This window comes from Hermetia illucens, chromosome 4, assembly GCF_905115235.1.
Source record: "Hermetia illucens chromosome 4, iHerIll2.2.curated.20191125, whole genome shotgun sequence".
Classification (NCBI taxonomy): Eukaryota; Metazoa; Arthropoda; class Insecta; order Diptera; family Stratiomyidae; genus Hermetia; species Hermetia illucens.
This window is the reverse complement of record NC_051852.1, coordinates 80,073,552-80,097,947: the sequence shown is the minus strand read 5'-3', so window position 1 is coordinate 80,097,947 and position 24,396 is coordinate 80,073,552. Positions and strand designations below refer to the sequence as shown.

General features: G+C 41.4%; 2 protein-coding genes across 3 annotated transcripts; both read right to left on the bottom strand.

The window, feature by feature from the left end:
- Nucleotides 1-7,353: 7,353 nt before the first annotated feature.
- LOC119655020 lies at nucleotides 7,354-8,529 on the bottom strand. Its single transcript, XM_038060694.1, has 4 exons — nucleotides 8,456-8,529; nucleotides 7,753-7,980; nucleotides 7,574-7,702; nucleotides 7,354-7,518 (listed from the first exon to the last, which is right to left on the bottom strand). The coding sequence occupies exons 2-4, from the start codon at nucleotides 7,970-7,972 to the stop codon at nucleotides 7,445-7,447; spliced, it is 423 nt and encodes a 140-aa protein (XP_037916622.1). The 5' UTR covers nucleotides 7,973-7,980; nucleotides 8,456-8,529; the 3' UTR covers nucleotides 7,354-7,444.
- Nucleotides 8,530-14,089: 5,560 nt separating this feature from the next.
- Nucleotides 14,090-23,920, bottom strand: LOC119655019 (testis-specific serine/threonine-protein kinase 2-like). 2 transcript variants are annotated; one of them, XM_038060691.1, is made up of 6 exons: nucleotides 23,727-23,920; nucleotides 23,458-23,663; nucleotides 19,554-19,757; nucleotides 14,520-14,884; nucleotides 14,323-14,448; nucleotides 14,090-14,265 (listed from the first exon to the last, which is right to left on the bottom strand). In XM_038060691.1, the coding sequence occupies exons 1-6, from the start codon at nucleotides 23,817-23,819 to the stop codon at nucleotides 14,186-14,188; spliced, it is 1,074 nt and encodes a 357-aa protein (XP_037916619.1). In that variant the 5' UTR covers nucleotides 23,820-23,920; the 3' UTR covers nucleotides 14,090-14,185. The 2 variants fall into 2 exon arrangements, with proteins under 2 accessions (XP_037916619.1, XP_037916620.1); XM_038060692.1 differs by having other exon boundaries at nucleotides 23,741-23,879.
- Nucleotides 23,921-24,396: the final 476 nt, after the last annotated feature.

Sequence of the window (24,396 nt, the reverse complement as noted above, 5' to 3'; positions counted from 1 at the left end):
AAGGCCCAGGATGAACGAGTAGGGAAGTCGCCGATTGGAAAAGTGAACCAGGCAACTCAAGTAACGCCGGTTCAAAACACAAAAGGGGAGAAACCGGGGAAGAGGCTGCGCGAGAAGTTGAATGACTCAACAGGCCAGCAAACCCCGAAAAGAAAAAAGGACTCAACTCCCAAAAAGGCGGAAGTCATGAAAAGTACGTCTGAAGCTACCAGGGAGAATACTGCAGTGGCTACCTCGAGAAAAGGGATCGAACCTTCAAAGGCGGATGCGGAAGCTTGGAGGAAGGTAGAACCGCGGAAAAGAAATTATCGGAGGAAGATTAGACCGGAGGTGATTTTCATTTCCAAACGAGGCGAAGGGTCATACGCCGACATTCTCAGGAAAGTGAAGGCAGACCCCGAACTCACCAATTTGGGAGACAACGTCAGCCGTATTAGACGGTCGCAGAAGGGAGATCTTATGTTGGAACTTAAGAAATCCAAGGATGTAACCGCGGAAAAATTCTTAAGCCAAATCGGGAAGACTTTAGGGCAGGAAGCTGACATAAGAGCTAGCAGGCCGGAGATCACTATAATCTGCAAAGATATAGATGAAATCACGACGAAAGAGGAGGTTCGCGAAGCATTGGAGAAACAGTTCGATCTTGCCGGACTACAAGAGTCAGCGGTGAAAACGCTAAGGAAAGCCTATGGGGGAACACAAACCGCCATCATCAGCCTACCAGTGGAGAACGCACTCAAACTGTTAGCAGCAGGGAGAGTGAGAATAGGCTGGGTTATGTGTCGCCTTAGGGAACAGGTGGCGTTAAAACGGTGCTTTAGATGCCTTGGCTTTGGTCACATTGCGAAGTCATGCACTAACCCAAATGACAGGTCAAAGCAATGCAGGAGATGCGGAGTGGAAGGCCACATCAGCAAGGACTGCGGAGCTGACCCAAATTGTCTACTGTGCAAAGGAAAGGAGGGTGTGGACCATCGGCACATTGCAGGCAGCAGCAGGTGCCCGGAATACAGCAGAGCCCTTAGCACAAATCGCAGATGAGGTTGATACAAATCAACCTCAACCACTGCGAGGCGGCGCAGGCTCTACTCGCGCAAACCATCCGCGAGAAAAACATCGATGTGGCCATACTAAGTGAACCATACCGAAACCGCGGTGGTAGCGTTTGGGTCAAAGACCAAACGGGCCAAGCAGCGCTGTGGACTTGTGGAGAACAAGCCTTCCAGGAAATAATGGAGCACCCGGAGGAGGGCTTCATCAGAGCGAAGGTGAAGGGCATCCACATCTACAGCTGCTATGCTCCACCCAGCGCTACACTCGTCGAGTATGAGCGGATGCTTGCTGCTCTTGTTTTGGATGCAAGAGGACGTTGGCCGATCATAATAGGAGGCGATTTCAACGCGTGGGCTCTTGAATGGGGCAGCCGGATAACTAATGTCAGGGGACGTGTTCTCCTCGAAGCATTCGCGGAGCTGGACGTGGTACTGGCGAATGTTGGGTCTTCGTACACTTTCCGGGGAAGGGGCCTGGGGTCTATAGTGGACCTGACATACGTGAGTGCCACTTTAGCCAGTAGAATCGCTTGGCATGTCAGTGAGGACTATACTCACAGCGACCACCAGGCAATCTGCATAGAGATCAAGGGCGGATCGAGCTCGAAAAAGAGTTTTCGCAAAATGCCGGGTGGTATGCTTGGCTGGACAGTGAAAGCTTTCGAGGGGGACACGTTTTCCGTGGTGCTCAAATCCGACATATCCCTGAATGGTACGGCTGGAGAGAAAGCCACCCAGATCACTCGATGGGTGACGGAAGCATGCGATGCTACTATGCCCAGAAGGCGATTGCTCCCCAGTAGGCAACCCAACTACTGGTGGAACAATGAAATCGCAAGTTTGCGAGCCGCATGTTTTCGGGCAAGGAGGCTTTGCCAGAGACTCAGGGGAAAACCCGGTGGCGACGGTCGAGAGGAGGCACACAAGCAATTGCGCGGCCGCCTAAAGGAAGCCATTCGGAGGAGCAAAAAGAACTGCTTCAAACAGCTGTGCGACCATGCCCACATAAACCCTTGGGGCGAGGCTTACAGAGTGGTGATGAAAAGGCTGCGGAAATCACCCCAGGTGACCTGTCCGCGCCTCCTGAAACAGATTGTTACCACTCTGTTCCCTCACCACGAAAATAGGGGAAGGCAAGTTTGTGTCCAGCCAAATGACGGCATAATACCGCCTGTAACTGTGGAGGAGCTGCGGGAAATATGTGGTAGGGTCGGTGACAACAAGGCCCCAGGTTTGGATGGCATCCCCAACCGAGCTTTGAAACTGGCAGTGAAGACTAGGCCCGACCTTTTCGCCAACACCTTCGAGGCGTGCCTAAAAGAAGGAATATTCCCTGCCCAGTGGAAAAAGCAAAAGTTGGTGTTGCTTCCGAAGCCTGGCAAGCAACCTGGAAACCCAGCGTCGTATCGTCCTATCTGCCTGTTGGATACAATGGGGAAGATGATGGAGAGAGTCATCTACAACAGACTTCTGCCCATCGTCGAAGCCAGCAATGGTTTGTCGGAACGCCAGTTTGGTTTCCGACGAGCCCACTCTACGGTGGACGCAATTGGCATGGTGGTAAACCTGGCAAAAGGTGCACTGATTTCTGGCGGCTGCTGTGCCGTGGTGGCGTTGGATGTCAAAAACGCATTCAACTCGGCCAACTGGAATAGAATTAAAGGGGCGTTGGCTGACATAGGTGTCCCCGGATAGTTAGCGAATTTGGTGGAAAACTACCTCTCAGAGAGGACTCTCTGGTACGGGACGGATGAGGGCCCCAAAGAGTACATTGTCACAGCCGGGGTACCACAGGGATCGGTACTTGGTCCCCTGTTGTGGAATATCATGTATAATGGGGTGCTTGCTCTTCCCGTCCCAGAGGGGACTACGATTGTCGGCTTTGCTGATGACCTAGCTGTGGTTGTTGCAGCAAAACACCCAGAAGATGTGGAGGTTTACGCAACGGAAACAGTGAGAGCGGTAAAGTCCTGGCTAGAAAAGGCCGGGCTGACCTTGGCGGACGCGAAAACGGAAGCGGTCTTGATAACGAAACGCAGGAAAAATAATACTGTAAAAGTGGAGGTCGGTGGACATACGGTCGTATCAAAGCCGGCTATCAAATACCTGGGGGTAATAATTGACACCAAATTGAGTTTTAGGGAGCACCTAGAGTATGCATGCCAAAAGGCAGCCAGTGCCACCACGGCACTTGCAAAAATGTTGCCAAATATTGGTGGGCCGAAACATTGCCGGAGGTTGGTGCTAGCCGGAGTGGTGCGCTCCATCCTGCTCTACCCGTCGCCTGTGTGGGCAGAGGCGCTTGCAAACTCTCAGAGACGGAAGCAGGTGGACTCGGTTTACCGGCGGATGGCTTTGAGGGTTTGCAGTGCTTTTAGAACCACATCAGATGAGGCAGTATTGGTGGTGGCAGGCATGATCCCGGTTGACATTCTGGCCAAAGAAATGAGTGTCCTGTACAATGCAAGACATATGGAGGGGCATGCACAGCGTAGAAATGCGGCAAGGCCAGAGTCGCTTGATCTCTGGCAACGCAGATGGGACGAGTCTGCGAAAGGTCGGTGGACGCGCAGGCTCATTCCCAACATTAGGGTGTGGCTTGAGCGAAAACATGGGGATACCAACTACCACATTACCCAGTTCCTCACGGGACACGGTGGTTGCTACAGGCAGTATCTGCACCGCTTTGGGTTGGATGACTTTCCGAACTGTCCCAGATGCGATGGCATACCGGAGGATCCAGAGCATGTGATGTTTCACTGCCCACGATTTGCGATGGAGAGAAGGAGCTTAAACCAGGTGCTGGGCAGGAGTGTGACCCCGGAGAGCTTGGTTACTGAGATGCTGGAGTCCGAGGAGAAGTGGCTTGCGGTTGGCTCCGCAATCATCCAAATGCAGGAGGAGTTGCTGAAAGAACAAAGAAGGAGGAAAGCTGCAAATAGGAGAAGGATGAGTGCCTAAGGGCAAACCTACCCCGCGAAGTAATACCTCAATGGTGGTCCCGCGGGGCTGGGGCTGGAGAGACCGGGGGTGGTTTTTAGTGGGTGTGAATCCCACACGCGCCCGCTGTTGTTCCGCCGTTCGGGCGGCGGAGCTGCGGCGGACGTGTCTTTCTAAGATTTTCCACCTCCGTGTACGCACAAAAAAAAAAAAAAAAAAAAAAAAAAAAAAAAAAAAAGAGGTATCACGTTGCTGAGTACCATCTATAAGATATTCTCCACTATCTTGCTAGGCCGGATAGCCCCATACGCCCAGAACATCATTGGCCCATACCAAAGAGGCTTCACTCCAGGCAAATCAGCAACAGATCAGATTTTCTCTCTGCGGCAGGCGATGGAAAAACTGTTGGAATATGGACAACAGTTGCACCATCTGTTCATCGACTTTAAAGCCGCCTATGATACCATAGCCAGGGTAAAACTGTACACGGCCATGAGAGAATTCGGTATCCCGACGAAATTAATAAGACTGACTAGGCTGACCCTGACCAATGTGCGAGGCCAGATAAAAGCAGCAGGATCACTCTCAAGACCATTCGACATCAACAACGGTCTACGACAAGGGGATGTGCTATCATGCGTCCTCTTTAACCTGGCCCTCGAGAAGGTGATCCGTGATGCTGAGGTGAATGCAAGAGATACGATCCTCTTCAAGTCCACCCAACTACTGGCCTATGCTGACGATATCGACATCATGGGAAGAACCACCCGAGACGTTCAAACTGCCTTCATCCAGATCGAGCAGGCGGCGCGAAATCTTGGGCTGCACATCAATGAAGGCAAGACAAAATATATGGTGGCAACGTCAGCACCGAAGACGAATCAACTAACAACATCAAACCGCATTGGTCAAACGAAAACACGAACAAGAATAAGGATAGGGGAATACAACTTTGAGACCGTTGACAATTTCTCCTATCTAGGGTCGAAAATCACAACCGATAACAACTACGATGATGAAATCCGCGCACGGTTGTTGTCAGCCAACAGAGCCTACTTCAGCTTACAAAGACTGTTCCGCTCGAAACGTCTCACCATAGGGTCAAAGCTCTTACTGTACAAGACTATGATCTTGCCAGCCCTCATGTATTCCTCGGAAACTTGGGTTCTTAGCAAGAAAAATTGCGAACTCTTGGCCGCGTTCGAGAGAAGAATCCTCCGAAGAATTTTTGGCCCCCTACATGAGGATGGACGATTCCGTAGCCTACACAATGACGAAATCTATGAGCGATACCATGACCGTCCGGTTGTGGATAAAATCCGGCTCAATAGGTTACGGTGGGCGGGTCACTTAATCCGTATGGATGAAGATGATCCCACCCGAAAAGTCTATAAGGGCAATATCTATGGTAGGAAAAGAAGACGAGGCAGACCCTGCCTAAGATGGAGCGATGGCGTGGGCCAGGACGCCAGACAGCTTTTAGGGATATCGAATTGGTGCACCTCGGCGCAAAACCGGGATGTCTGGAGTTCCTTATTAAGGCAGGCCCAGACCGGATACCGGTTGTTGCGCCGTTGATGATGATGATGAGCAGGCACGTGACAAGTCTTTTCATCGAGAAGTTGCCAGAAGGCATCTTTCTCGGCACCATGTCGACCTGTCTGTGGTGCGTACGCAGTGAAGTGAATAGTGCGATCAGCTGATATAATGGTGAGCTTCATCAGCCGATCATCAAATCGTTCGACTTCTTTAATGGCATCACGGAAACTCTCTGAGATGGCAATGCCAACACCATATTGAGTGTGTGAGTTACCAAAATAGAGAAATTTATAGCCATTTTTACCGCGTTCGCGTTCAATGTCGCAGCTTTTGGCACCACACCATCGGGTTTCTTGCAGAGTGCAGATATCAATGCGCCTTTTCCGAAGGGCTCTTGCGAGTTCCTCGGTCTTTCCAGTTAGGGTACCAACATTTAGCGTGCAGACACGTATTTGTTTTGTTTGGACTAACCTGCTTACGTCCTGACGCCGTCCATGCGTCAAGAACCCTTGCCCATTTCTCGACAGGACGGGGCCCGTCCTGCCGCGTCGACTAAGGTGGACGCGCTAGCATTTTTCCGAGGCTTATAACTCAATCCGATCATCATGTTTCTAACGACAATGTGTGGATTTTCTTGGTCGGCCTGTCACGGGACCTGTCACCAAGAGAGATCAGGTAGGATTTAGCATAGTGGAATATCTCCACTATATTCTATTTATCTCTTTCCCTGATCTCAGCACTTTATTTTTGTTTCACTGAGGATAGTACAAAGTCCGTTGCCTCAAACCCTAATCCTTTACCTGAGCTTGGGACCAGCATACTATGTTAATAGCATGGCGGAGTTTTAAGAAAACATACTGGTATTTGTAGACCAAACTACTAGGCATATTCGTAAGGAGAACGACGATATTTCCTTCCATGTTTTGGGACAGTATCCAACACTTGTACAAAGTAGGAGTACCTAGGAAAATCTTTAATAAAAGATGCCTGACTAAAAGATCTGGAAATAGGCTAGGATTGGCATACTACAGGTAATAGGTATAACATACTATACCATTATAAATGTGTCGCCTAACACAAAGCTAGTACAGCTTATGACGAGAGTCATGGAAGGGTGGCATACTACCTTGACGAAGTTCTTGTTTAGGGGTTCCAACACCTTAGAGTCAATCCGCTTATAGGGAGGCATTCTCTAACGGGACTCGTTGAGTCTTCTATGAGTTTTTATGACTCCTGAATGATGGTTAGAGTCATATGTACTAAGTGCAACCAGATATAACTAAAAAAAAAACCCTCTGAAAAAGGCGGTGAATATGGACTATTATGTTCAAATGCCGAATGCATTACATGCCTTGAAATCCCGTGTCCCGTGTCCTTTTACTTTTATAACAAGGGGCAGCACGTTCTTCTATGTAAATTGCCCTTTGCAGGGACGTACCGATTTATGGTTGTAGTTACTCAATTTAGATCCCTATACAGTAGAACACTGATTTATACTATCTGCGTCAACCCTCACGAAGTTATTAAAACTGTAACAGACTGGGATGTGCAATGAACGAATGCAGAATTTATCGTCGTACGTTAAAAAGTAGAGTTCAAGAATTCAATTGCTACGAATTGCAGATTGCTTTTCAAATAATTAAACTGAAGGACGCGATCATTGATTTGAGAAAATAAGAATGTGCTCGGTCGATAAAACTTATAGTATGCATAGGGTTTAATACATTTTACGGATGGTGATTTCTAGATCCCACCACCGTTTTGACATTGGTAGCATAACATAAGAAGGAATAATGAAAATACTTTATTTGTTTTGTTCGAATCAGCACATTAAAGGAGCTATTTTCAAAAGAATAGAACTTAATTACAACCAATCAGGTTATTTCCATACTACATAGTATCATTAAATACATTCAGAAACTTTGTATCTTCTTCGATATTTCAAGATTTTTAACATATTGATTGTCGGCAGTCTTCAAAAACGCAACTGAAAGGGAAAATAAAAAATACATTAACTGTACAAAAGGGGCTGGTAAGCTTACGTGAAGAGGCACCCTTCCCGTTACTTTTTACATAGAGTCGGCGTGATGTTTCTGGTAAATGGTATCCATCTCCCGCATTGACTTCGTCTAAAGCAGCATTAAGGGAGGCATATTCTGCAGCAGACATTACTAAAAAAGGACGGGTCAAGAATACAATTGAAAAACCTTCAACATGTTACCTTTCAACTTAGGGTCCATGGCAATCCATTCCGAATTTAATACTTGTTCGGCCGTGAGGCGCTTCTTTACATCAGGCTCCAAAAGACCTTTCACTAACTGTTTTACTTGGGGGGAAAGGGACTTTTCGTATTTACTACGAAATTTCCAAGTTTTCGATTTCTGCAACGTCAGTAGTAGTTTACGATTCTCCTCGGTGAAGGGGTTCGCTTTATTAAGCATCGTAAACACTGCAATGCCAAAGGACCACATGTCAGCAATTTTAGCTGAATAAGGTATACCGCCTATAATTTCAGGTGGAGCGCAAGCCAGTGTGCCGCAAAACGTTTCACTTTTCACCTGCTTGTTCTTGGCATCGATCACGTACCTACGCAGTAATAATTGGAAACTGAGGTTGCACATATCAAACGTAATTAAGTTCAGATTTCTAATATAATATATAATCCTAACGTTGGAAATACATATCTGTTTTATTTTTTAATTAATTGTGTGTGTATGGTGGGGGCCCATTGTGGGGGCCCATTGTACTTAATTAATTAATTGGTGGAGACAGTAATTTTTCTAACTGTGCACTTATCGATATTTCAAAAGCTAGATGGTCGCTTCCTCAGTGCCTTTTACAATTTGGGTATAGGTAACCAGTACGTAGTCCGTAATGCATACGCATTTAGAATGTTAAACTGTGTGTGTGATGTTGATATTTACGGTTTTGGCTTGCAGTAAATTAACAGCACTCTCGACCTTTCCAACGAATGTCAAAATGAAGACCGGCTTCGAAAGTACTAATCGATACCTTTTATTTGATACCCGACACGATAATGTGTGGTGAGAAAAACTTGTATTATGCAGACAAGTACTAATTAGTGACGTTGCTTACATTAGCTTCATCGATTCTACACTTTATAACCGAATCCAGCCTAAGGTGGGTGGGTTTTTACTTATTTTTAAAGGAACTTCTCTCTACAACCAGTTTATTTTGTCTAAAGTGAACTGCAGATCCTCAGCATTCCTAAAACATTATTAATTTTGTGTGACTGGATGTTGACATGGGATTTATTTTGAGTGTAGGTTGCGTCCTATTTGTACGCAGAGACATTGCAGGAATTCTGCATAATGAACCTAAATGAGTCGTTAATAAGTCACAAACCAGGAATTTGTCGCATCCCTTATGAACTGTTTCATGGATCTAGTTCGTAGTGAATCCGTCCTCACTTCAATGTAATAGCGATACTTTATGTCTTAGGGTACAGTAATTTCAAGCGAAAGAGATAACTTTGATCTATTATAAATTTTAGCTATAATAGTAGGTGTTCACTAAAGCACTTGTTGCCTTTTCTTGCACATTGCGTCAAAGAGCTACCATGGTGGAACCGAACCTCAATATTTGGCGTGTGTCAGACGATCCTCATTTACAAGGAAATGATTATAAGAGATACCTCGATCTGCTAGAAGGAGTAAGTGTCTTCATCAACCTCACATCGGAATGAGCATCTACATAAATCGAATGAGCAACTACATTAATCGAGAGGTTTGCTGACTACCATAGCACAGAATCCCCGGGAAGCTACCGGATGGAGACTACGAGAAACACCAATTGGTGTACTACTATCAAGACATTGCGGATTGCCAGAAGATATTTTATTTTAAGGTAAACTTTTCTGCAACCAACGGGAGTTATCGAGTGGCATGGAAAACACTTACATTTACTGGTGAAATGATTGGACAAGCCAACATACATATTATACCAGCAATCGCTAAAAAATCAAGGAGAGGATTTAAAACCATTAATGAATTTTTGAAATTCCTTGAATTCGGTTTCCAGTTACTTAGAGCGTTAATATTGAAAAGTAAGTCACCCAGCGATAAACAGCCACCATCAAGAACAACTCAAATATTCACATCAGTAGTATCATCAGCATGTGTCATTTGCAAGGAAGATGATGCGTCGCATGCTTCCAACGGTCCTTAAATAAAAACCTTAACGAGAGTGAGGAAGCAACCACCTGTGTACCAACTGCCTCAAATTCAATCATTATTTCAATACTGTGGGACGAGTACTTGTCGAAAAGGTTCACGCTTGCATGCAACATCGCTGTCAAAGTAAGAAGTGGACTTTTAACTACCTATTAAAGAGACGTGAAGGGTTCAAATTTTGATGTTTTTATTTTATTCCCACGGTTTATTTTTTGGGAGAAAGACTGATATTTGGATGAAATTTCGCATATATATTTTCATAATTTTAAAGTTTCAAAAAAATATTTACGAAATTTTTTTTAAGAGACTCAAAATGCGACCTTGATCTACCGGATATGGCTTTCATATCCTAATCACAATTTTCAGATGTACGAGGGCGGTCCGATAAGTACTTAGCCTACCAAAAAAAAAATGAAAATTTTTGAAAAGTGGCGATTTATTTCTCGACATAGTCTCCTTTTAACTCGATACACTTCTCCCAGCGATGCTCCAACTTCTTTAACCCGTCTGAAAAATACGTTTTCTCGAGGTCTGCAAAGTGGGCTTCCGTGGCGGCTATAACCTCCTCATTCGACTCAAATTTCTGCCCGGCGAGTGACTTTTTCAAGTTAGGAAATAAATAATAGTCGCACGGGGCCAAATCTGGGGAATACGGTGGATGGGGCAGCAGTTCGTAGCCCAATTCGACCAATTTGGCCGTGGCGACGGCGGAAGTGTGAGCCGGTGCGTTATCGTGGTGGAAGAGCACTTTTTTCTTCACCAAATGCGGCCGTTTTTTCCGCAATTCGGCGTCAAATCGGCTCAATAATTCGGCATAGTACAGCCCTGTGATCGTTTTGTCCTTCTTCAGGTAGTCGATGTAGATCACACCTTGTGAATCCCAGAAAACGGCGGCCATCACCTTTCCTGCCGATTGCACAGTCTTTGCCTTCTTGGGAGCACGTTTGCCGGGTAAAGTCCACTGTTTCGACTGTTCCTTGGTCTCTGGAGTGTACCAGTGGATCCATGTTTCGTCGACGGTCACGAAACGATGAAGAAACTCCTTCGAATTGCGCTTAAACAGCGTCAAACACTGCTCTGAAGTGGTTTCACGGTTGCGCTTGTTGTCCGGAGTGAGCAAACGCGGCACCCATCTCGCCGACAGCTTTCTCATGCCCAAAATTTCGTGCAGGATATGACCCACGCGGTCTTTTGAGATGCCTACTGTCTAGGCTATCTCGCGTACCTTCAATCGGCGGTCTGCCAATACAAGGTCATGGATTTTTGTAACGTTCTTCTCCGCAGTAGCCGTTTTCGGGGCACCGGGGCGTGCTCATCAAAAACTGACGTGCGACCACGTTGAAATTCATTAAACCAATTTTTGACGGTCGCTATCGAAGGAGAAGCGTCACCGTACACAGCATCCAAGCGTTCTTTGATTTCGCTGCATGATTTCCCTTCCAAAAACAAGAATCGAATCACCGACCGATATTGTTCTTTTTCAATTTTTCTAAAATTCGCCCGCACGCCCGCTTCTACACGCGCTAAAAACAAAACTACAAGTCCTATTCGACTAAAATTTAGACAGTAGCCGTCTACGAGAATGTTCTACACGACAGTAAATACTTCTTGCGATAGTAGCGCCATCGGGCGGAGAGGCTAAGTACTTATCGGACCGCCCTCGTATTTTCAATCAATATCAATAATAAAAAAAAATTTTTACAAAAATTGGACCAGTCATTAAGTATCGATGAGACGAGTCCTTCTCGATAAAGTTCATACAAGCACACGCAAAGCCTAGAAATCGCGCAAAGATAGCTCCGATTTTAAGGGATTTTTAAGCTGGCCCAGAGGATCCTAGCCAACGAAATCAATTATTGATTTCACCATAATTTATTGGTGTCTGGGAATAGTCATCAGGCTAATTGGAATAATCTGCTGAACGAGTAGGGCTTGGTTCTTCAAGCATAACTATTGCATATATTAAATGTTACACTCACAACATTTTTAATTATCGCATTAGATTTTGCCGGTCCCCAGAGAAAATCTCGATAAGTGGTGTAAAAGCAATGTATTCAAACCCGTCCGTAATTCGTATTATTTCTCTGCTCGAAATCACTTTAAACCTTTTTTTTCTTTAAGAATTGGGGGATTCTAAGTCCGCTTCTACTTCATATCGGACCGATGATGATGAGCAACTTGCTCCCAATGTTGTGGTCAACTGACTCAATATTTCCTTTAAATCTTATATCAAAGGTCGGTCATTCTGATTGAAATGCAGCAGCTTCTCATCCGAAGAAAATTTTATCGTGTCCTCTATGGAAGCGTGCTAAGGGCATTTCTGATATATGTTTCTGACTTGCCAGTTCATGATAACCCGGAAATATGTCAGCCCATTTCATTAAACTTGGTTGTCACCTCATTCGGCGTCTTACTTGGGGAAGACACATCGAAGCTAAAAGAACGCAAGTAAAAAGAAAAGTAAAAAGTATCTACTGGCTGATCAACCGAAATTCTAGTTTAGTAAGACGCGACCTCTGAGGTTCCTACCCTTCCTTGACATCTTCAGGCCACTCAAGGTGGTCGTTTGGCCATCGTCAACTAATTTAGTCATTACAAATGGCCCCAAGCTGGGCGCCATGTCAAAGAAGAGTGGAAACCTCAGAGGTCGCGCCTCACCTGAACTCGGAAAATGTAATTTCGAGAAAAACGCTTTTGAAGTTTTTGGTATGTTCGCAATGGATCAAGAGGGGTTACGTCAAAATTCAAAATAAAAGTATGTGTTAAGATATTTTCCCCATCTTAATTGTTTGAGTATATCATTCTTAAGTTGTCAGGAAATTCATTCAGCAAAAATCAAATGATGGATTTTTTGAAATTGCTACTGTGACCTAACTCCTTAATATGATACACGAGTAATTGATGTAACATTTCAAATTGTACATTGTAAAATTGTAATATAGGTTAAGCTAACATTAGAATAATAGAAGACTCCAAATATTAGGGAAAAATTTCTATTTTTTTTTTCGCCCGTGAGATAAGATTACTTATTGTTACTGTATAAACGGAAAATCCGATAATAAAAGAAGGCGTGATCCAAAAACAAAAGTCGAATGGGGTGGAAGATTTTGTGTCCTTATATGAGGAACTTTGAGTGCCTGCCAGTTCCACTTGTACATATGTTAGTTTAATTCAATTTTGTATTTTCCAAAAGTAATTTACGTAAATAGTAGTCAAGTTTGTACCATATTAGCAAGTGTGCGGAAATTCAGCTAGCCTATACATATATAAACAAGTCGGAATACAGGAAGCTGAACGGTTACATAGCTGAAACTTCAAAATATTTCTTCATTTATTCCCAAACTTTCAGATATATGTATGTACATATTGAAGGCATAAGGACCCAAATAAATCTTGACTATTACCGCATTCTGATGCATACATATGTACATATACATATATCTAAATTGGTGGCGCACATCTAAATATTTCCATTCAGTGTGCCAAGGCATACATATGTAACATACATCTATAACTACGTAGATTGAATGCCGCTGGTAGAAACGTAGATATACAGTGCGACATAATATAACGATTTACTTGGTATAAAATTTTTTTCGAAATCCCCTCGAAGTGCCCGTGAGAGTTAATCAAAGTATACTCATCTATTACCAATACATTTGTCGAAAACCTTTTTATAACGAGTTTTCAATCAGTGCTGAATATAAACAAAGTATAATTTACCTTTATTTAACGAGTTTTATATATAACTTTTACATAACGTATCCTACCAATTAATCATATGCAATTCTACAAGAAAAACAACAATTCATGTGTGGATAGGTTCAGATATGTTAAATTTTTCCGGTTAGTCACTGTTTGTACCGTGTTAAAACGAATCGAAGACCAACCTAACCTCTATGTAACAACCCTCACTGTAACGAATTATTTGGTATAGAGAATATGTTGTATATTAGGGTTGCACTGTCTATCCGTTTGGATATACATGCATACGTCTGTTTCAAGTGATTTAAAAAGCCAAAAAAGGAAAACTAAAATATCTCTAGGAACCCCGCCGTTTATATAAGTTCACTTTATATGGTGATGACTGCATATGGTGCAATAAATTTAAATGGAATGCGAAATTTTGATCTTCTTTAACTTTGTTAATAATGCTTTAATTGGATGGATGGACCCATCCTCCTTTTGCATGTATGGAGTGCGTATGATATTTTAATATGGTTATGGTTTAGATAAATTCTGAAAAAAGAGCGAAATCTATTCAGAAGAAACTCAATGATTTTGAGCTCTTTAACCATTCTGAAATGTGGGAAAGGAGGAACACAGCACACAGTAATTGGCTTTTTTATCGCCCAAATCCCTTAATTGATATTAGAAATATGATTTTTTTATTCGACCTCAAATAAATACCATTTAAAATAAATACACATCCTCTCTTCTACTATAAAACAAATCAATTCTCTAGTCATCTTTTTTATTTATCTCCGACTTAGCAAGTCCGAATTCATTCTGTGTCCCTAGGTGAGCCTTATGTAGTTTCACTGAAATGAATGAATCAATTACATGAAGTAGCCTCACTGGAATTCTTATGTTCATACATTTGTCCTTGGTAATATTTCTCAGGTTGAATGATACGCTCCTGACCATTTGGGCCTTCTCAGCTTGCAGGCCCTGTGCTTCTTCCATAGCCGCTGATATAGCTGCGAATTCAGCTGCATTCAGTGCTTGAATTTGAAACAGATTTTCAAATTAATATTATTTTTTCAGCGCGAAACAAATTTCAAGTGTTTCTTACATTTCAATTTCGGATCCATTGCAATCCAGCTTGAGTTGATTACTTCGTCTATTGAGAAACGTTTGGTTGCAACTGGTTCTAGAAGGTTTGATACCAAATCCTTTGCTTCCGGTGATATATTATTGGCCACTTGAGATCGAAATTTCCACTTTTTGTTCACTTGTAGTGAGTGCAGAGTTCGATGATTTTTCTCATTGAAAGGGTTCGCTTTATTTAGCATGGTGAACATAACTACCCCAAAAGACCACATGTCCGCTACCTTAGGGTGATACGGTGTCCCCTTTATTATTTCCGGCGGGGCATATTGTAAAGACCCACAAAATGTTTCGCTTGTAAGCCGTCTACCATCGGTATCCAGAACTCTTCTACATGTTCAAATACGAATTTATATATATGTATATATGTCATATGTGTCTAAATAATTATTTATATGTATATCACAGTGGAATCTTTAAAAGAGCAATCCATTACATTATTATACAGTATTGGCTACAATGAGGGGCGCATCCGATGCAGTTAACACCGATATAGGAAGCACTGCTGGCTTGGAGTAAATATTACAGGTGAAACTTGAAGTGGCCTTAGCAGGTTAAATTGTGACCACGCCTTAGTGACTGGAGTCGGAGCGACGCACAGTACCGGCAATGAACTCGATCGTGATCTATCAATGTCCTCTAGTTAGGTGTCGGCCACTCATCCAATACAAGGGATGATAAAGATGAGAAGTTCCGCACACTATACATATGTATGAGTTGTAGAATGTTTGCCAAATAATTATAAAACATTATTCTTCAACGTGCATTATTGCATTCCGCGTGTTAACTACTTCTCCATTATGATTTTCTTAGATAGATAGCACTCCTTTGACTCTCTAACCCAAAAGAATCATAATAATGATTTCAGTGAATCGGAGTATTATGAACTTTATTGAATATTGTCCGAAAAAGAAATGATTCTTCAAATGTGAACCCTATTGGCCTTACAGTGTAGCGCATCCGAAGCAAGGACGTCAAACGCCCCATAAAATTTAATTATTTATTTTGCAGCTTGAGTACACAAAACTTCTAAGCTAAAAAACTTCGCATATAGAAACAAGTCGGGAAACCGTCCAGCTTTCGGTTCAGGTTTTCAAGGTTTTGTGTCTTGGTATATAAAGAATTTTGTGTGCATAGCTATTCCATTTGTAAGTTGCTAAAAATTCTTTGCCGTATTTCCAAATTCTAATATGTCGAAGATACAATTAATACATCCATCCAAAACAAACAAACAGTGGACATTGTCTCTTACCCAGGGCGTACCTACAGAAGAAAAACATGCATGCATACGCATATTTACGTAATTTTGTAACCTAAAAGTGGAAAATTTGCTTCTATAATATTTTTTAGGATAGTGAGGGATCCTAGGTCCACATCCACTTGGTGTCGGAGGCGGCGTCTGATGAGTTGAGTTTGAAAGCCATTCTTCAATTTTTTTTCGCAAAGTTCGCTCCAAAATTTCCACGCCAGCATCATGAATCCATTTATTGAGCTTGACTTTGACTTTTTATCATCCACAGTTTGCCGCTTTGAAGAAATCTCAGATTATTGGAGACCTGGGCCGCTATATAAGGTAAAACTCCCTGAAGACGAGATTTTCTCTTATTAAGTGATTCTCTGTTTTCCTGTGATTCCCTGTTCTCAGCAGTGCACGTTTTTATCATAGAGATATCCGTCACAAATAAAAGGTATCGATTGGTACTTTTCGAAACTTGTTTCAGTTTTGACATTTATTTAAAAGTGGTCATTTTTTTGACGGCCCCATTGTCAGAACCTATCCAACCGAAAAATACGACCCTATACACACTACGCACCAGCCTGGCAACCAATTACAAACAACTACATATTTTGACATTTTAACGGGTGGATACAAATGAAAACTGAAAAATCGTAGTTGTAACTGAGTTCGTTATTGATCATGAAATTTATACGTGATACTGCAAAATATCCTCTGCTAGGCAACTCGGCCGCGTCGCGTCGTTTGGCTGAATGCCGCGTCGCGCAGACCAGTCTGCTCTCTGCTGAAGAAAAAAGTTCTCGCACCCAAGACTCTGGTAATTGTCTCAGATTCCCAAGATTTCCGTACAAGTATAATAGAAGTAGCAAATCTCCACGTTTTCACAATCAATCAGGTCTTGGTTGCCATTCCAAAAAAGGTAAGTGACCATCAAGTTATGGTCCTCTTCAAGGACGATGTCGACAACTCTTTAGTTATACACATTCAGAAGACAACTCCTAAATATACTGATTAGATGTCTCGTGCCCGCCAGTCGAAACCCAACTGTGTGCGAACAGTTTGCTGCGATAACGAGGCAGCGGAAATTGCGAAAGCCTACACATCCTCCACCTTTTCAATCATGATCACCAGAACCAGCGAATAATTGTGATGCTTTTTAACATAGATCGGAATCTCGCAATCCTATCCTGTCTGAAACCCCTGTTTATTCACCTCGAGAGCACGCCTTGAGGTAGCCGTCAGCAGTGATGTGAGACCGAGTTTACATCAACTTCCACGAGGTTTTCTAGAGAATGAAAGGGAAAAAGTGGAACTTTCACCATTTCAGTTCGCCCAGTTTCAAAATATTCTGAGAGTCGTTATCGAGGAACCTACGCACCCCACCCAGAAACCAATCACAATTGTAAAAAGTCGCAACTATGAGATCAACCATATTTCGAAATTGAACCGCATTTTACCATAAGTGGCAAATATTTTTATGGGTCAAGTCGAGTTAGGATCCATTTCAAATGTTTAAATTGCTAGTTAATGGAGTTTTCACAGCGGTGATTATAATAAAGGTTTTACAAAAAGCAATGCTCGTTTTCAAGACTTATTGAAAAACGTTTTTGAAAGTCTTTCAGAAGTTTTTCGGTGATCACAAAAATATATTCGCACACATAGCAAGACAAAGTCAAAACCCAAGTAACCTCCCGAGATCCAGGCAAGGAATGGCTGAAACAGTAATTAGCAATGGTTACCAAAACTGAATAGAGCTCTCAAACAGGATCGATATTCAGATCTCCTATTTGAGCCATTTGTCTTTGTCAACAACACTTGATTACTCACTTAGGAAGGTAACTAAAGAGAAGAAGTGCTAACAACAATGTGAATATTCCACAAAACTAGAGAATTACTCCGAGGCAAGCATTTATTGTCCATATTCTTTTACTTGCTGAAATAACAGTAATCAAGGAGAAGCAATATTCTAAGCCGGAGTTTCCAAATAAAACTTAACTTGTCTCACTTTTATAATTCAATCAAGGTGGTAGGTGGATTAACATCAAATGTGGACAACTGTCTAGTGGAAAAATCTTTCCATTTTATATTATAGATGAGCCCTTGACGCCACATCTTACCAAGTATTTGCGCTATATCCAGAAATAGGATGGAGCAATTTCAAATACTTTGCTAACCACTGAAACTATCAGTAAGTCCATTCAAATGTTTCATATCCTCCTCGGATTTCCTTTAAGTGAGACAAGAACATGGTTAGCAATGTCAGAGATTGAGTCGCTTGCTACTCCCGTGTTAGTTTCCTTTGCTTGCTTGCTTGCTACTTTGAAGAAGACCTCTACAGATCTTTGGCATTGATTTTGGGGAATCAAATATCAAATCCATTAGTTTGTGCAGAACAGACAAGAATGACAGACGATTTTGCTAAGGCGACTCCGCAAATCTGCAAACGTGTGGATGGGTCGCAAACACTTACGGAAAATTCTTTTTGATTTGTGCTAAAAACCCAATCACTCGATTGATAATGGTGGCACCTATATATGACATCTAGGTACCAAAATACTCTCCATTGCAGTCATAACACGAGCATCATACCGGAAAGTTTAGTGTAAATCGAACGATTATGAACAAAGCTATTATTGTCAAAGTTGCCTCTTTCATGTGGATTTGCTGCACTCCAAGTTCAGTATCACATGGGAGTGATTTCCTGGACATGCACACGACGTACAAATGGAACCATCGAAGGTCCAAATATTCCTATTTAAAAAACTTTAACAGTGAGCCGAAATTCTAGCGGAATCTAATCGATACAATATTTTCCGGAGCAAAATGGTTGTGTAACGGGGCCTTAAAGAAGAAAGAAAGAATACTACACAACTTAAACCTTTCGTACTTAAAGCGTCCAGCTTCCGGTTTCCCGACTTGCTGCTTATATCAACGTACCAGTATCTTTCGAATGTGTTTGACAAACTTACAGGTTAGCAGCACACTTGCAATTAACATTAACTTGAAATTAATGTAAAAGGAAACTTTGAAGTACACCACTCGATTAAGATAATCGAGTCGAGCAAAGCTACATTTGCTACTGGTGAAAGTGATAATATCTCTAATTTAAAAGAGCGGCGTTGGAAACACCGTATAAACCGGGATTGTAACCTCGATTGACGCAAGATTTACCACTTCTTAACTTCCATTCTTTCGAATTTGTGTTGCCCTATTGTCTAACGGCAAAGAGCATTTTCTTGCCTCTGCCTTGATTATTAAAAATTGATTGAAAGGAAATCACATTAACATATTAATAAACGTTTTCGTTGCCTACAATCTGGCCAAGTTGCTTTGGTACTACAAATGGAAGAAATGCAGAGATTGACAGATTCATTTGACTGTCCGTGCTCCAAAAAAAGACCAACTTAGGCGTTAACGGCGGACCAGAATCCATTAAAAGGATAATCCGAAAGTACCTTTGTGTTCATCATCAACTCGAATGTCCAGTATGGACTTAAATATGCCTGAAGTAGAGTCACTTTGCTATTTTTCTTTTGGGATACCTCTCCCATTCCCCTTCCCCTTCCCATTCATGTTCAATCAATCCTGATAGTCAATCTGACCATTCTCAACTTTGATATTTATTTAAGAGTGTAAAAAAAAATTAATCCGAAGGATATAGCAAAGCAATTTTGTCCCATTTAAATCCGCACATCGAAATGCGTAAACTTTTACTTTCGACCTGAGGATTGCAGCGTATTTGAATACAATTTGTTTACATACCTGGAAAAACCGAAATCCGCTAATTTCACATTATAATTATTCGTAACTAACACATTTTCACACTTTATATCTCTATGCGCTATTTCCAGGGTGTGGAGATACTGTAAAGCTAATGCCAGTTGACGGACCCAGATCCTTGCTTGACGTTCCTTCAAAGCTCCATTAGCTAAAAGAAAATCCAATAGATCACCCTTTTCTGCGTATCTAGAAATTAAAAAAAAATTAAATTAAAATTAATCTATAAGCAACGCAACGCTTTCCTTCAAAAAACTGGAAACAATTAAAATATGTCCATATGATTGTTCGGTGCAAGAAGATTGAAAAAGGAATTTTCATTTGAAATTTGTTGCTAGTGAATAATAGTTTTTAAAGCTTTGTATTAAACAAAACTTTTTGAAAATCGTTTGTCTGCCCCATGGGCTTTTCTGGAAAATGGTTACATCTATTGAAACGAAATTTGCTCAACGTATGGGAAACATTATATCCTGTGAATATTTTTTTGGGAATTGTGGGGTCCTAAGTCATAACCTTAGTGCCAAACCGGACCAAATGGGGAGCAACTTACTCCCTCTTTCTGTGGTCCACGGACCCCTCGTTTAGGGCTTATCACCCAAACTTTAAAAAATGTTACCAAAGCAGAGGCAAATTATCAGACGCTGCCTCACCTCTGCCCTGGGAGCAGCGCGACCGAAGCGGTTCGCAGATGTTAAGGTTCCTACCTTAACCTTAGTAGAAATTTTGATTGGAGGCAGAAATTTACCATGGTTTGGGGTTAGGTGAACGTCATTGGGTAGGTGAACTTATGTTTATTAATATCACCATGAATTCAACGCAGTAAATATTTCATTTAAATATAACACATCGTTCAATAAGTCCCGGGACTAACTATGAAAACAACATTTTATCGGCAAAATTCTTTATTATTCATCAACATAATCTCCTTCAAGGGTTATACAATCATTCCAACGCTTCTCTAACTTTTCAATGCCATGTTTGTAGAACTCCGGATTGAAATGGTGAATCCATGTTTCGTCCAATGTCACATATCGACGCAAAAAATCCTGTTTATTGCGAGTAAACAGTGCCAAACAGCTCTCCGAATCATTGATACGTTGTTGCTTTTGTTCCATTGTGAGCAAACGCGGCAGCCATTTGGAAAAAACCTTTTTCATAGCCAATTTTTGGTGCAAAATAGTAAATGCACTACCAGTTGATATGTTCACCATCTTAGCTATCTTGCGCACTTTCATTTTGCGGTCACCCATCACGATTTTCAATACTTGCTTGGTGTTTTCGGGAATTACTCCCTCATTTGGCCGACCCGAACGTTCCGCATCATTTGTATCAGCACGACCGCGTTTCACGTCGAAAACCACCGACAAATGGTTGTTTTCAACGGAGTAGAGTCCGGATAACGTTTTTCAAGCCATTGCTGAGATTGACCAGTGTTTTTTCCCCATTAGAAAACAATGTTTTATCAACACACGAAACTCGTTTTGGTCCATTTTTTCACGATTGCAAAGGTAGCGTCAGTTTAACCACTATAGCTTTCTTGGTTATGTTTCGAATTACATCAAATTTTGACACATCTTATCTGAAGGTTGGTACTTCTGAACCTTGGTATATAAATGGCATTATTAGCGCCATTTCTACGCTAGTCCCGGGACTTATTAAACGATGTGTTATTGTTACGTATTTGCTTTACGTAGATGTCTACTTGGATACTGAGACTTTCGCACTTCAACTGGTTTTGCGTAAACAGCCTGGAACTTACTAACCCCTTTAAGGGGTCATCCCCTGTGTAGGCCGCTTTTTTAGAAATTCATTGTGAAGAACTGGATGAAGATACAAATACAAATTTTTTTTCACCATAGATTTATTAATATCTTGAGCGTGCATAGTAATTTTTCCAGCCCGATCGTATAGTTCGTTATTGAAATACAGAGCAATTTATACACCCATCTCCAAAAAAAGGTGTTTTTCTGCTGCCACCCTAGAGGGCACTATGATCATCTTAAAGAAAAAAAGTAAACGGCATTTTAACGTACAGGATTATTAAAAAATATTAAAAGCTAAATTTTTGGTGCCGTGTTAAACCTTTTTTTATGAATTTTGGTTTTTTTTTCACGGCTTTTTCAATGAATGAAAAAAAACTACTAAATGAATCGCAATTATCCTAGTTTGCAGACCGCAGAAATATATTCTAAATAAGTCGTGAAAATTTGAAAGAATTTCGTTGTATAGATTTTGGGCTATGGTGGCAGCCGATTTTCAAAATGCAGTTTCGAGAAAAGCCCACCTACAAAGTAGAATGTGGTTTTTAGCCATAAAATCTTAACTGATCGTTAATCTGCTATACCTAATCCATAAACCTTAGGTTTCTTCAAGAAACACATGTACAACTTTGGCTTCAATTTTTGTCCTTTTAGCGAAGTCATTCCAACATCATTCGGGCCAATAAATACGAGCTTTATTACGGGGATCGCCATAAATCTGGCATGTGACTGATCACGTGTTTAACACTATAATTTCCGAACGACTCCGAAAATCAAAAAATCACATTGCCCATATATTTTACGCTATATCTAGATACAATTGATGCCAAAAAAATTCGATTCCGCGGATCCGACGCACGGGATGCCCCTCTTAACTTGAAACCTCTAGAGCGCCGTAAACGGAATCCGCCAATGTAATTCACAACACCCGAATAGTTCGTTAGAAAACTACTTTGCCCTTTTTACTGGATCTACTTTTACAGTCATCTGTTATCATTCATCCTAAATATTCGCTCTACTACAATTTTGGTATCCTCGTTAATTGTCATTCCTACGATTTAAATTGACGGCACACATATTTTTCCCACAGAGATTTTCGCCACAATACACAATAGCGGATATAGAAATGTTAACAGGTAGTCTAACTGCATTTAGAGGGACATAAAAGCGTTACGCTGTGTTTCTGCCAATGAAAATGATAAGATGAACATTTACTATATATACTATATACTATGATAATTTTAGTTTGAGTGATATTGCTAGCAGCGTCGTGTTAAGTAGACTTTTTAAAGGCACACCGGGCTGCTTGTACTATTGAGAAGAAAAAGACGTCCGGGAGGGTCGGAAAAAGCACCGCTGGTGAAGATCCCTTGGTAAAATGAATATGTTTGTGGGATCGGCTCCAAACTATAGAGTACATTTGCAATACGGTGGCGCTTTTCGTTTCCGGCTGTTACTTTTGAATTTAATTAATTTGAATGAATTTGTTTAGAGAAGTGCAGTTGCAAGTACTAATTATGAATGTCACTTGCATTAGTCCCGTCGCTCCGCCAAATTGCAAATGACGTAATTTGGCATCAGAATGAACCTTGCCGATGTCGACCGAACTCTGCCGACCTGAACTCTTCATTGTACATTGAAATTGCGTGCGGTCCGCAGCTTCTTTCGTCCGCATTCCGCAAGCATCGTAATTTATTTCCCGCTTATTATCTAACATGGTGTTGAGCAATTGGCACTGATCAAAAGATAGGTAAATAAAAATATGTATTTGTACCGATTCAGGTTGAATGATTCTCCCGTTTGTCCTGAATATGGTAGCGCATCTGAAAACCCAGAGCATAATATTTTTTGTTGTCCACGATTTTGCTCAGAGAAGAGAGGTTTGAAAAACCTCGCCAACCATTATTACTATTATTATATAAATTTGGGATGGGCGGAAAACTCCCAAAAAAAAAAGCATTGCTTTGTAAGGCCATTTTAACCAAATTTCATTACATTTGGAGCATTAGGCTCTAGCTTATAGCTATTTATCCACATTAACACGAACTTCTTTAACAAGTGCAAGGTTTATACATATGTACCAAACTAGAACCTTTTTTTAAAAGATAACTAATAACAATTCCACTTACCTCATAAATATGAAAAATATTTTATTCCGCTGGAAAATGCTATGAATATGAATAATATGGGGATGATTGATTTTCACAAGAATTTTCATTTCACGGGGCAAAAATTTGTTTGTATATTTCTCGGGGGCTCCATTAGTATTAATCACTTTACACGCCAGGGGGTAAACCTTTTCCGTGTTCTTCGAGCGGAATTCGCCTAAAAACACCTATTTACGTAATAGGTACTCTCATTAAATACAACTTGAAGGGAAACATGATAAACTGTCTACTTTAGCATAACCACCTTCTCCAATCTTCTTGATCAGTTTGTAGCCATGCTCTTGTAACAGTTTCTCTTCAGATGAAGTCGGAATTTTGGTCATAATGCATTATTTACTTTTAGGTACTAACAATTTTCTCGTTGCAATCAAAATAAACAAATCTAGTTGCTAACTAACGGATTCAGTGACACTTTGAATGCACAAACCATGCTTACTGAGACTAATGCATGATGAGTATGATTTGGTATCTGGAAACACTGTCGTTCTCTTCAGGGAGCCGGGTACAAGTGTAAACAAGTCGGAATACCGAAAGCTCGCGTGAATGTGAGAAACAGCTGCGCACATTTTTCCATCCGTATTTAGCTACAAATCTAACATATTCCTTAATATTTTCCCAAACTACAAGATGTGCGTACATATTACAGACAAATCTTATTCTCACCTTGAACAAGCAAACTGCCTATTACCGAATACTGTACATATTCATGCACGTATATAAATTGATCGTACCCATATTTCTGGTTTACTTCATGCACAAAAGTATACATATGTACGTATGTAGTACGTATATTGAATACCATTAGTTTAATGTACAAATACATCTGTGTGGATTAACTACGCTCAAACTTCATTAGCACGTACCTGTCTGGAGTAATTGATATTGATATACAAATGACCC

What these genes read in the sequence shown, in the direction of transcription:
- LOC119655020 (XM_038060694.1), bottom strand. Translation starts at nt 7,972, where the DNA reads ATGCTTAATAAAGCGAACCCCTTCACCGAGGAGAATCGTAAACTACTA. An exon ending in CATGGACCCTAAGTTGAAAG is followed by an intron (nt 7,703 to 7,752) that starts GTAACATGTTGA and finishes GTCCTTTTTTAG; the next exon opens with TAATGTCTGCTGCAGAATAT. An exon ending in CGGGAAGGGTGCCTCTTCAC is followed by an intron (nt 7,519 to 7,573) that starts GTAAGCTTACCA and finishes TTTCCCTTTCAG; the next exon opens with TTGCGTTTTTGAAGACTGCC.
- LOC119655019 (XM_038060691.1), bottom strand. Translation starts at nt 23,819, where the DNA reads ATGACCAAAATTCCGACTTCATCTGAAGAGAAACTGTTACAAGAGCAT. An exon ending in GAGAAGGTGGTTATGCTAAA is followed by an intron (nt 23,664 to 23,726) that starts GTAGACAGTTTA and finishes TTACGTAAATAG; the next exon opens with GTGTTTTTAGGCGAATTCCG. An exon ending in AAATATTACCAAGGACAAAT is followed by an intron (nt 14,266 to 14,322) that starts GTATGAACATAA and finishes CATTCATTTCAG; the next exon opens with TGAAACTACATAAGGCTCAC.